This window comes from Cynocephalus volans, chromosome 7, assembly GCF_027409185.1.
Source record: "Cynocephalus volans isolate mCynVol1 chromosome 7, mCynVol1.pri, whole genome shotgun sequence".
NCBI classification, from domain to species: domain Eukaryota; kingdom Metazoa; phylum Chordata; class Mammalia; order Dermoptera; family Cynocephalidae; genus Cynocephalus; species Cynocephalus volans.
This window is the reverse complement of record NC_084466.1, coordinates 108,936,200-108,950,536: the sequence shown is the minus strand read 5'-3', so window position 1 is coordinate 108,950,536 and position 14,337 is coordinate 108,936,200. Positions and strand designations below refer to the sequence as shown.

The window sequence follows — 14,337 nt, the reverse complement described above, 5'->3', positions numbered from 1 at the left end:
GGGAGAGCATGGGAACTATCAGTACTTTCTGCTCAATTTCTCTTTAAAACTAAAACTGCTATGAAAATAAAGAAAAAAACCCATTCCTTAGGGAGGTCTGTTTGCAACTAAATTAACTAACTAACTAACTAATTAATTAATTAAATACCTCTGGCCTAATAACAGGCATACTAAATGTTATTTGAGCTATTGAAATAGTTGGCTTGAAGTTAAATATCAATGTTGCCCATTACTAAAAAGAGGAATACTACACTGCTATTAAACAATAAGTTTTAAAAATAAAAAAGAATATGAAGCTCCCTGTTTAGATACAAAAAGCTATCCAGAATATATAAAGTGAAAAAAGATACACAATTATATAGATGGCTACCTTTTGTTTAAAGAGGCAAATTAAGGATGTATATTGATCATTTCTGGCATATGATTTATATAGAAACTCTAAAATGGTATTAAGACATTAATAACAATAGTTATCTGCTTGAGGTGGGAGACATGAGCTGGAGATGGCCGTTGAGGTGGCAAGGAGTCTTTTTACCCTATAACCTTTTATATAATTTCTTCCTAAACTGTGTGAGAAAGTGTTACCTATTCAAAAAATTAATTTTTTTTCTTAAGAAAAGGATATGTAGGCAAGCAGAAAAGTTTGGTGGTATCTTTCTTTCCATACCCTTTACCTCTAGATCTTCCCTCTTTCCAACTAACAACCACCCAGTAATCAAGTAGGTTTTTACTTGATTTTTAAAAACAAAATGAATTATTATGCTTTTTAAAAATCTGCTTCACTCCTCAAAGATGCCATAATTGATGAGGAGCCAGAAGAAGTAATTGCTGTTACTCATTCCCTTGATAATTTCTGCTGTGCACCTGACCCCACCTACAGTTCTCAGAAAGGGCAATATGTGTCTATGTGCTAGCACTAATTCAGGATTTCCAAAAGAAAAGGACCATAGAGGACATAAATAGGCACTACAGTCAGATCCAGAGGATGATTCATTCATTTCCTGTGTACAATAATGTCCTGTGACCCAGAAGTGATTATCCCCCCAAATCATTCATAGACAAAAGAGGTATAAAATTACTCATTAGCAATCTGAACCAACAAGGCAATGCTGTAAGATTTATCAGCTTTAGTATGGGCTCTGACTAAACACCAGATGCAAAAATTTCAGAAAGAGTCATAATAAAAGTCTCTGTAGAAAAGAAATCATTCTTTATCTTGGAAATTTTAATATTTAATGCATTTTCAGCAGTAAGGCAGGGACTCCAGATAAAAGTCATCTGTCAGTTTGAGTTTAAAGAAATGGGACTTAATGAGATGATCTGAAATGCTACTGAGCTCATTGAGGAGGCTGCTTTGGAATTTTACAGTCCTCCCTTTGGTTCTGCTATGACCTCTGGACTCACCCTTACAACACACCTTAAGGCTGCCAAGCCACTACATACATGGTTTACTACATTAAACTCTCCCAGGAACAATGCTGCAACTTTATATATTGAAGCTTACATGTTCTACTATAGAGCTCTCTACTTAAAGGGTCTAACTTTAGTCTACTTCAGAGCTAAATACTAGGTTTATTTGAAAAGGTTTCTAGCACATTAAATAATTCAACAGATACTTTATTTAAAATAATAGAAATAATTGCTTTTATACAAGAATGATTTCTAAAGAACTCAGAGATTTTTCTTTGATCTTCAAGCTCTCATTTGCATGTGCCTATTTGACTTGGATGCCTCAGTAGGATGACCAACCATTGCAGTTTGTCCAGGATTGAGGCATTTCCCAGAGCATGGGATTTTCAGTACTAAAACCAGGAAGGTCGTGAGCAAACTGGGATGATTGGTCATGCTATTCCTCTAATATCATAAATGTAATATGTCCAAAACAGACATCTTAAATTTTCACCCCACCCCCCAATCTGCTTCTCCTCTAGTCTTTCCCATGTCAGTAAATGGATGCATCACCATCCTAGATTCTTTCCTTCACTTACTCCCATCCAATGCTTCAGCATGTCCTTTTGACTCTACCTCCAAAATAAACTTTGAATATGTTCACTTCTTTCCATTTCCAAAGCTACCATGCTAATCCTAGCCACCCATTTTATCTCCCCTTTTCCACTTGTTTAATTACCCCTATGATTTATTCTCTAAGTAATCAGAAAGATCTTTTAAATGTAAAATGTCATGTCACCTTTTTGCTTGCAACCATTCAGCAACTTCCTAATACTTTACATAGCCTAAAAAGTCCTTCGTGATGGGTCCCAGTCTATCTTTCTGACTTCATCCCATGCCATCTTGTGCTTCAGCCCTCAGAGAATTCCAAGTACACAACAAGCTCTTCCTTCATTCAAGGCCTTCATGCTTGCAATTCCATCTGTCTAGAATGCTCTTTGCTGCTCTCTTGGCCTGCTTATTCTTCTTCACTAAATGTCTCCTTCTTGGCCTTCCTAATCATCCATACCCATTATTTTCTATCATATCATCTGTTTAATTCCCTGCACAGTACTTATCAAAATCTTTAGTGATTTTGTCTACTGAGTTATTTATTTCTTGTATCCCAACTCCCAGGAGAACATGAGCTTCATGAAGGCAGCAACCACCCCCTGCCATGACTTCTCTTTTTTGTTTATTTTTTATATCTAGTACCTATCCTACTTCATAGCACAAAGTAGGTATTCAAATATTTTGGCAAATAAATGATTGTCCACCAGTCACCAGGATTATTGTCACAATAATTATATAAGTAGATATTATCTGTATTTTACAGATGAGGGAGTTGATTCTCAAAGAATTAGTTTACTTGTCAAGTGCATATGGTTAGAAAGTGGCTGGTTCAAGCACTGAGTCCTGCTCTAAATCTACTATACCAGTCCCAACTCTCCCCTCACTACCCTGGTTAACTGAGTAGAACATAGACTTAGGACTTGGGTACTGACCAAGATGCTTTTATAAATATGGTGAAGGTAACTGTAAAATACAAGAAAGATCCTCAGAAGAATTGAAGGATGGGAAACCACGGATGTGCTTGAGATAGACACACATTATCCACTGGCTACCACAAAAGTTTAGAATCTTGAGTGAGAGATAGGTTGTCAAGTGGATGAAAACCTTCTATTCCTGACATATACTGGTTGTTTCTTAAGTCTAAAGGTATTTCATAAAGATAGACATGGCACAGGCCCACTTGTAGATCACAAGTCCTGCTGTAAAGGACTAATCCAGGGCATATGGTAAGCCTTTTGAGATTTGGCCTTTGTTGCCACTTTATGATTAAGACCAGGACAATAGAACAGGTAAAGACAGCATTCTCATGACTACTTCACCCCAATGTTAAATATGTTTGTTAATTCATCTATACATTTGTCCATTCACTCAGCAAACATTCATTCGATACCTACTAAGTACAAATACTAAGGGATCATAAGCAAGTCCTTGTATACAAGAAGCTTTTGAAGTGTAGTAAGAGAGACAACAAATGGCATACTGGATAGTTAGAGCTATGATACAGTACTACAACTTATATTCAAGAACTGAAAGTCAGTCAAAGACCACAGGAAAGCTTCCTTGGCATAAGTGAAACAGAAGCATAGATATGCAGGACAAGAGGGATTAACAGGTAAATACTAATTGCTTGGGCAGGCCCTCCCACCACATGAGCAGGAGCCCAACTGAGCATCCCGGGCCGCACCACCAGTGCGGGCACAACTTAAAGGCCCGGGAAGGTCCTCCCACCACCCAAGCAGGAGCCAAAGTGAGTATCCAGCACAAATGCCACAAACACAATTTCTGTGAAGGTGGTCCACCACAGCCACCACCACACCTACTGCTACCACAAGGATGGCTTACCACCACAGCAGCAGCCTGATGCACACACGAATGCATTGATTCAAGAAGAGTCACCTGTGGAGCCTGCACTACAGGCAGGGCTGCCTTACAGGCAACCTGCCGCACACTCAACTGCATTGATACAAGAGTCACCAGTGGAGCCTGCAAATAGAGGAAGAAGTCTTTTACCTCATAGCCCACTCAAGAGTAATATAAGAAACAAGTGCTCTAACAAATAACCAGACATCAATGAAAAGATACTAGAACTACAAGTAGACAAAAGATATGATACCACCAAAGGAATACAGTAATTCTCAAGTACCAGACCCCATTCAGCAGGAAACCCTTGAAATATCTGAAAAGGGATTCCAAGCAATGATCTTAAGAAAACTCAAAGAGATAAGAGAAGACTCAATTAGAGAACACAATGAAATGAGAAAAAATATCCAGGATATGAAGGAGGAAGTTTACAAAGAGATTAATACCTTAAGAAAGAAGGTAGCAGAACTCCTGGGACTGAAGAATTCACTCAATGAAATAAAAAACACAACAGAGAGCTTGAGCAGCAGGCTAGAGCAAGCAGAAGAAAGAATTTCAGGTCTTGAAGATGGCCTTTTTGAAATAACCCAGGCATAAAAAAGGAAAAAAGATTTTTAAAAAGTAAAGAAAATTTAAGAGAGCTAGCAGACTACCTTAAGCACTGAAACATCCAAAGAGGGCCACTATATAATAATAAAGAGATCTATCCATCAAGAAGACATAACAATCATAAATATGTATGCACCCAACACTAGAGCACCCAGACATATAAAGCAAACACTTTAAGACCTGAAGAAAGAGACAGACCCCAATACAAGAACAGTGGGTGATTTGAATACCCTTCTCTCAGCATGGGACAGATCTTTAAGGCAACAAATCAACAAAGAACAGGATTTAAACTACACCTTAGACCAACTGAACCTGTCCGATATCTACAGAACATTTCATCCAACAACTATGGAATATACATTCTTCTCATCAGCACATGGAACATTCTCCAGGACAGACCGCATGTTAGGTCACAAATCAAGTCTCAATAAATTTTAAAAAACTGAAATCATTTCAAGAATCTTTTCAGACAACAATGGATTAAAACTGCAAACAAATAACATGTAAAACTCTGGGAACTATACAAATACATGGAAACTGAACAACAGGCTCCTGAAGGACCTATGGGTCCAAGAAGAAATTAAACAGGAAACCAAAAATTTTCTAGGAACTAACAAAAATAAAGACACACCATACCAAAACTTATGGGATACTGCAAATGAAGTACTAAGAGGGAAGTTTACTGCAATAAATGCTTACATCGAAAGAATATAAAGACTTCAAATAAGTGACCTAATGTTGCACCTCAAAGAACTAGAAAAACAACAATAGTCCAATCCTAAAAGTAGTAGATGGAAAGAACTAATTAAGATCAGAGTAGAACTAAATGAAATAGAGAACCAAAAAAAAAAAAAAAAAAGATTGATGAAACAAAAAGTTGGCTTAGACAATTAGCTAGGTTAGCAAAAACAAAAAGAAAGAAGGAGAGAAAAGACCCGAATAACAAAAATCAGAAATGAAAAGGGAGACAATACAACTGATACCAAAGAAATACAAAGAGTCATTAGAGATGACTATAAACAACTATATGCCAACAAATATGAAAACCTGGAGGAAATAGATAAGTATCTGGACACATGCAAACTACCAAGACTGAACCAAGAAGAAATAGAAAACCTGAACTAACTAACAACAAGCAATGAGATTGAAGCAGTAATCAGCAATCTTCCAACAAAGAAAAGCCCAGGATTGGGTGGCTTTATTGCTGAATTCTATCAGACCTTTAAAGAAGAATTAATATCAGTTGTCTTCAAACTATTCCAAAAAATTGAAGCAGAGGCTATTTTCCCAAACTCATTCTATGAGGCCAGCATCACCCTGACACCAAAACCAGACAAAGATACAAAAAACAAAACTATAGGCTAATATCCTTGATAAACATAGATGTAAAAATCCTCAAGAAAATATTAGCAATCAGAATACAGCAACATATCAAAAAAATTATACACCATGATCAAGTGGGATTCATCCCAGGGATGCAAGTCTGGTTCAACATAAGCAAGTCAATAAATATGGTACACCACATCAACAAAACCAAGGACACAACCATATGATTATCATAATAGATACAAAAAAAAAATTCAACAAAATTCAACATCCCTTCATGATACAGACTCTCAGAAAATTAGTTATAGAAGGAAATGATCTCAACACAATAAAAACCATTTATGACAAACCAATCACCAATATCACAGGAACATGACAAGGATGCCTACCCTCACCACGCCTATTTAACACAGCATTAGAAGTACTAGTCAGAGCAATCAAGCAAGAGAAAGAAGTAAAGGGCATCCAGATTGGAAAGGATGAAGTTAAACTATCCCTATTTGCAGATGACATGGTCTTATATAGAGAGAAACCTAAAGACTCTAGAGAGAGTCTTTATATAAAAAACCTAAAGTCTTATATAGAGAGAAACCAAAAAACTCTTAGAGCTCATTAACAATACCAGTAATGTTGCAGGATACAAATCAACACCCAAAAATCAGTAGCATTTTTATACTCCAATAACGAACTAACAGAAAAAGAAATCAAGAAAGCAAGCCCATTTACAATAGTCACCAAAAAAAATAAAATAAAATACCTAGGAATCAATGTAAAAGGTAGTGAAAGATCTCTACAATGAGAACTACAAAACACTACTGGAAGAAATTAAAAAGGACACAAAAAGGTGGAAAGAAATACAATGCTCTTGGATGGGAAGAATCAACACTGTGAAAATGTTCGTACTACCCAAAGCAATCTAAAGATTCAATGCAATCCCCATCAAGATACCAATGACATTCTTCACAGAAATAAAAACAAACAATCCTAACATTCATACAGAATGACAGAAGACCCTAAATAGCCAAAGCAATCCTGAGTAAAAAATAATAATAAAGCCAGAGGCATAACACTACCCAATTTCAAATTATATTACAAAGCTATTATAACCAAAACAGCATGGGACTTGCATAAAAACAGACACTGGGACCAATGGAATAGAATAGAAAACCCAGGAATCAACCCACATACTCACAGCCAACTGATCTTTGACAAAGACACTAAGAACACACATTGAGGAAAAGACTGCCTCTTCAATAAATGGTGCTGGGAAAGTTGGACATCCATATGCAGAAGAATGAAACTGGACCTATACATCTCACCATATACCAAAATCAACTCAAAATAGACTAAAGGCTTAAATATAAGACCCCAAACCATAAATTTACTAAAAGAAAATGTATGGGAAACACTTTGGAAAGCAGGAGTGGGCAAAGACTTTATGAATAAGACCCCAAAAGCACAAGCAACAAAAGAAAAAAAATAAACAAATGGGATTATACCAAACTAAAAACCTTTTGCACAGTAAAGGAAACAATCAGCAGAGTGGAAAGACAACCTATGGAATGGGAGAAAATATTTGCAAACTATACATCCTGCCAGGGATTAATATCTGGAATATATAAGGAACTCAAACAACTTCACAGTAAGAAAACAAATAATCCAATTATAAAATGGGCAAAGGAGTTGAATAGACATTTTCAAGGGAAGACATTCAGATAGCCAACGGATACATGAAAAAGTGCTCAACATCACTAATCATCATGGAAATGCAAATCAAAACCACACTGAGATATCATCTCACCCCAGGTAGATTGGCCGTTATTAAGAAGACCTAGAATAACAAATGCTGGCTTGGATGCAGAGAAAGGGGAATTCTTCTACACTGTTGGTGGGACAGCAAATTTGTACAGCCATTATGGAGAACAGTATGGAGGTTTCTCAAACAACTACAGATAGAACTACTACCATATGATCTAGCAATGCCACTACTGGGTATATAGCCAAAGGAATGGAAAACATCATGTTGAAGGGGCACCTGCACTCCCATGTTCATTGCAGCTCTTTTTACAATAGCCCAAATATGGAATCAACCTAAGTGTTCATCAACAGATGACTGGGTAAGGAAAATGTGGTATATATACACAATGAAATACTACTCAGCCATAAAAAAGAATGAAATTCTGCCATTTGCGGCAACATGGATGAGCCTGGAGAAAATTATGTTAAGTGAAATAAGCCAGACACAGAAAGAGAAATACCATATGTCCTCACTCATAACTGGGTACTAGAGAAGGAAGAGGAAGGGAGGGAGGAAGGAAGGGAGGGAGGAAGGAAATAAAGAAAGAAATCACAATAATACATTGAACTTTCAGAAGGAGAGAACAAACCTAAGCATGCTAGAGATGGGGGTTGGGGTTTGGGGAGGGATTGGTTGGGTAAAGGACATAAAGAATAATTACAATTGGAATAATGAATATGCTAACAAAAAATCACATAAAAATGTTAATTGCTCTTTTCTTCTTTGTAAGACATAGTAAATCTTTTCTTTGAGCATCAAGCTCGAATATCCAAATGCCTAATTGACAACTCTATCTGGATGTCTGACTGATTTCAAAACTAAGATGTCTAAAGCTGAATTCTTGAGTTCCAACCTAATCCTCCACAAGAAACTCACCTCTCTGTTCTTATTATATAGAATACCAAACCACTTTCCTTACCACTTATACTTTATCCGTGCTTTATTATTTTTTAATAAAACTTAAGGAAGGGACTGTAACTGGAGCCCTATCCTTTTAGACAAAATGCTTATTCCCTAGTCTTGGGTGCATTTGCTAACTTATGGGGGGTGGAGAAAGGGGTATGATATACCCTATTGTCTTGCTATTCGCTTTTCATTGACACGCAATACTATAACCTCTAGAGTGGTGGCACATCCTGGAATCATGTGGCAATACTCATAGTTCATGACCAATAACCCACCCAAGACTTATCTGACTGAAATTTGGGAGCCAGCCTCCTAAACATGCTTATGTGGTGGCAAAGTGCTCTGACAAATTGGTCAAAACCATGGTCTTACTGGCACTGTGTAGAATTGTTGGGGCTCCATGCAAATAAGTACCTTAGAATCCTCCTGGTGGGGAAACTGCTCTCTCTTCTCCTTCAGGCACATCAACACAGCATCCGGAGTCTCCTCTCCAGAGGAGCTTGGCTCAGGGCCTGCAGCTTCTGTCTTCCCATTCTCTCTAGAGACTGTGGGTTGCTCACAGGGCAGGTTTCTAGGTGGACCTTTGGGAGCAGTCCCTTGTTCTGACAGCTTCAGCTTTAGTTCTAAGAGAAATGCCATAAGTTACCATGAGCAAAGAGGACCCACTGGCCCCAATAAGAACAGACAGCCTTTCAGGAAATTCCCTCTCCTGATCCCAAGTCAGTGGAAATGAACAATGTTAATGATGGCTTTTCAGGGGGCAAGGGCAGCCTTAATAACCAGGGCCAATAGAGTAAGATCCCAGTTAGCTGTGAAAACAGAGGGCTCTGGAGGCTGGGATTTACTTGGCCCCAAAGTTTTACACCTTTTATTTTCTGAAGCACCTGAACTTTTACACTCAAAGATTCATTTACTTAGGTTTTGAAAGTTGTGTGTTCACCAAAAGCCCCTATGGAAATGGAAGTACTTCTGGAAGGCATTACACATGCAGACACCCTAGGAAATACAGGAGGGGCTGGGAAAGGGGAGAGGGGCATGCTAGCCCCAACTTGACAGATTTCACAGTTTTGAAATCCAAGAATCACCATTATGACAATGTGGCTTTCTATAAACCTAGATAATTAAAAATAAAAAGCCACCTAGGACTTATCAGGGAATTACATTTCAGAATATACTAGAGAACTGGCTGTTTCATGAGGCCATTTATATTGATTTCTCAATTACATAGCTCATTTTCTTTGTTTGATGATTGTTTTTTAGTTAGACTCTGGCTTGGTGTTTAAACACTGCATGTTAAACCTGCTACACTGAGTTTAATACCACTGAATTAATATTTCTTTCTAGTTATTTATAATCACCATCCTTCCTGAAGTTTGGAAAAAATCAATGTCCCTAAGTCTTGAAATTAGAGTGTGAAGAGAGGAAGAAGATAATTTTTTATTGGTAAATAACAATAGTCCTTTCTAAATGGATTTTAGGGTTAATTAATACTCATACCACCATCTCCAGAGGGGGAGACAGAAAAAGAACAACACTGGACATGAGGCAGGAAAACCAAATTTTATACCTGGCTCACCACCTCCAAACTACATAAACCTTCCCCCTCTCTGGGCATAAATGTTCTCATCTGTGGAATGGGGTACGTGGAAAAAATGATTTCTTGGATCTCTTTTGTTTCTAACATCCAAGAATCCAATATCCCAGGGAGGTTAATGTTCCACATGTTGAAATGTTCCTGAAGTGAATGATTCCACTTGGGAGTCTGGAGGTCCTCAGTCTCTTTGTAAGGAGGTTTATTAAATGGAGCCAAACAATGAAGGAGACCCAGGACCCTGTATTTCAAATAGGGCCTCCAATCTAAGTGGGAAATGAGGTTCAAGACAGCCCTGGTGGAAATGAATCAGAAATGCCCTGGAGTACATTATCACTACCGTAACTGCTTCCTTTCTGAGAAGAGACTTTTGGCTGGCATTTACCTTTGAGCTGTTTACGACCTTTAGCCAAATCATTCATCCACTTCAGGACTTCAGGATTAGAAGTCTTGTCACCATGTGAAGGCTACCAAGGGAAGGATAAATGGGGATGGAAGAGGGTGAAGGAAAGGAGGAAGAGGCAGGGAGAGAAAGAAAAGGAAAAACAAAAAATTTAAACAGCTGAGCCATACAAAGATAGTTCAGGAACATATAAATCTGAGAGAGAAATTCAGGCATGAAAACTCCAGCTGATGGGGTTGCTTCTGGAAAACAAAGCAGACATTCTTGACTTCCTCCACTCTTTCATCCTTGTCATGGGCATTTTTCGTAAGCACTCCTGGTCACCCAGTATTTTTCATATACTCCTGACCATGTCAGTGCTCCCTACAATCTAACCCACAATCACCTTGCAGGCCACCCATACCCCACACCACATTGCCAGGCCATTCTCTGTATCAATGCAGATGACTGAACTCATACAAACCAGTACTCACTACCTTGCCTGTGGCTCATATACATGGCTTAAGACCACAACCTGCTAGAGAATAGTGACAAACTGGATGATTTAGCTCCTATCAGTCATATCCTCCAAGCCAAAGAAAGGAGACCCCCAGAATCGCCAAAATTTGACAACAGTCCTGAGAAGTCAGACTGTCAGGAGAAAGCCTAGATTTCTAATCCTCCCACTATCCATAGACTCAATATCCTGCTGGGGTTAGCATTAAAGTGAAATTTAATCATATTTGTGTGACTTTGGGGAAAGCATTTCACCTCTCTGTGCCTCAGTCTCATCTATCAAATGAGGATTATGACATCATCTCCCTCACAGGGTTGCTGTGAGAGATTAATTAATTTCTGTAAAGCACTGAAAACAGTTTCAAGCACATGGTAAATAGTATAGAAGTGTTAGCTAGAATAAAAAATATTATTGTTGTTATTACTAGCAGGAGTGGTGGTAGTAGTAGTAGTGTTACTACCTGACCTTCAAAGGAATCCCAAATATGCCTTCACCAACAAACATACATATAGGGTTATGCATGTCCTACAAATAGTTAATAATGCCTTGGATGTGACAATAAGAATATTTTTTTAAGAAGAATATGACTCTATCGATGCAAATCATTCACTATAACTTCTGGATTTCTTCTTAGAGCACAAAAGTGGATTTTCTACAGATAGAAAGAAACTAGGAGAGAAGGATTGACAAACATAGTTACTCTCTACACCCACAGATCACTAAGAAATAAATATTTTTAAACAAGTCAAGGCCATCATGGTAACTTAAATGCAGGCTCAAGAAAATTAATAGTTACTTTAAATTAAAGGTATACAAGGAACTATATAAGTATTGTCCTAGATGACATGATCACAAACATAATAGTTTGAAATGTGTGCATTGTTAGTGACCAAACCTAGGAGCTCTGTCATGTTTCTTTAAGGTTCCACTAAATCCGTGTAACATCAGCAGTTTGTTGGTGAGAGGGAGGCATAGAAAGATGAAAAACACATGCCTTTCAAGTTCAAAGGCAAAAACAGTACTTGTGTGACAGGATTATCAAATGTACATAGGATTAGGTCTGTTCATTGTGAAACCCAGGACATGGCTATGTCAGTTCTAGAGCAATGTAAAAACCATATGTTTTAAAATCAAGATGGAAATGAAGACTGAAGGAAAATGGCAATGATTCTTTCCTAAGGGAGCTTGGACAAGAGACTATCATTTCCACAAGGGAATCCCTGGGTTCAGGACCACGGAGAGTAACTCATGGACCTCTTCCCTCTCCGCCCCCCCAGCCCCCAAAAGAAAACAGCTTAGCCTGGTCCTCTCTACGGTCTGCTAGGATGATGCACTCTAATATTTTCCCAATATAAAAAATACATAGTCTAGTACATTGGCTTTGGGTTATATGGACAATTAATGTTTTATATTTGGTTTCTCAAAATCCTTAGAGATGTCTTCACTGCAATCTGAGAAAACATCTTGTTGAACAGCGCTTCACTGGTTCACTGGATCCGCTCCACACAGTTAAGTCCTTCTTTTGAAATATAATAAGACACATAACACAAAAAAACCTAAAGACCCTAAGCCAGTGATCACCAAAGAAATAAATTTTCACTACTGCACGTAGGACTTAGGAGAAATTTAAGGCTAAATTTCCTGGTAAAATAATTTAAAGCTTCAAATCAGTTTCTGAAATGAAATTTTTTATTCCCTACCCTTTGGGGAGCTTTTAAAAGAGGTTAAGTCAAGCTCATATGGATAGCGGTTCTCAAATCACACAGAAAGTTTTCATATACGATCTGTGGCTCTTCAGGCCTTCTAACTTCTGAACTGAAATATTCTAGTTTATTAGATCCCAATGGTCATAACCCAGAAGTTCCATAGTTTAGGTTTTGTTCAATGCAACTAAAATGGGCTTCCAAACTACAAAACTGAAGGTACCACTGGACCAGATTTGTGATCTGCAAGAGATGGCTCATGAAATGCTTTAGAAAGACTTCTGGATTGATAATGAAAAGACCTGAGTTGTTGTCTGGGCTAGATCAATTCTTTTGCTGTGTGATTCTGGAAAATTCACTTCCCCTCTCTGGGCTTTAGTTTTTTCAATTGTCAGATAAGAAAGAAGACAGGCTGATCCCTTCCAAGTCTAACGTTCTCTGATTCCACTGAAAGTAAACATCTGGCTGAAGCAGCCTTTTCTAAGCCCATGAGTCCAATAATCGAATGCAAAATCAGTTGTAGAGAATAAGCACGGTTTTAGATAGGGATATAAAATGGTTACATTCACACAGAGTTGGAAAAATATATGTTATACATGGGCATCAGAACAGCCCAAAGGCCCAGCAGAACTTGGATTCAAAAATTAGCAGTGAGTGTTACTAATTCCACAGTTAGGCTGCCAGGAAGGGAAACCTTACCCACAGCAACCAATCAAGGTCCACTGCCATGTCAAACCTCTAACCACAGCCTGGCACCCTGACAGGAAGGGCAAGGGGAAGCCCTGTTTCCTCAGACATGTAAGGTTCTGATTACATCAAAGACTTTTATATACACCGAAGCAGCGGTGACCATGAAGTCTCTATCCCCTACTGCTCTCGAATCTGTCATTCTGCATGGAAGTGTGAGCATTTAAGCATGTGTGTGTATATCTGCTCTGGCTCTAAAGCTTTAGACAAAGCCAGGAGGTGTCAGAAGAAATTCTCTTCCAAGACAGGCAGTTGCTGAGTGGCTATTATAGTTGAAAGAAATAATCCAGGGTCTGTAGCCACAGGTGGAAAAATCCAGTGGAGAATTAACATGTATAATTTTTCTTCATTTTCTGACAAGGCAGAGACTGCATGAGGTAGCCTGTTCAAATATCACTCAAGGAGATTAAAAAGTTAGTAATACGTAGCCTCACTTCCTTCCTTCATGCCAAATACTATAATAAGCATCATAGTGTACTCCCTCATTTAACACTCACAAACTTAAGTCACCACTAATATTAAGTCCACTTTACAGACAGACAAACTGAAACTCAGAAAGAAAAAGTAACAAGTCCAAAGTCACAAAGTTCTTAAATGGCTGTACTGGATTTAAATCCAGAACAGTCTGATTCAAGAACTGCCAGGTAAGAAGTGTTAACAGGCCCTGGGAATGGAGCCCCTAGTGGTTACTATACAGTTTCCAATGTGGGGACATCACATGTCCAATAACATTCCAGCAGCAAACAGGTGAGATCAGCTTCTCACAGGATATCTGTAGCTTTCCAAATGTGGACCCTTAAGAATTTTACATCTTCTGCTCCATTGCAAAACCTACTCATCTTCAATCTACTTCCCCAAGCCTGAGCTGATAGAACATAACTACCTTAGGCAAGTTAT

At 38.2% G+C, this 14,337-nt stretch overlaps 1 protein-coding gene across 12 annotated transcripts in view; it reads right to left on the bottom strand.

Annotated features, from left to right (window-relative positions):
• Nucleotides 1–14,337, bottom strand: part of FAM13C (family with sequence similarity 13 member C) — a 109,639-nt gene that overhangs the window by 14,654 nt on the left and 80,648 nt on the right. For all 12 annotated transcript variants that reach the window (XM_063102389.1, XM_063102391.1, XM_063102390.1 and 9 more), the window contains 2 exons: nt 10,477–10,558; nt 8,915–9,123 (listed from right to left, as the gene is read on the bottom strand). In XM_063102389.1, coding sequence (XP_062958459.1) covers nt 8,915–9,123; nt 10,477–10,558 — 291 coding nt within the window. The remainder of the gene's footprint in view (nt 1–8,914; nt 9,124–10,476; nt 10,559–14,337) is intronic.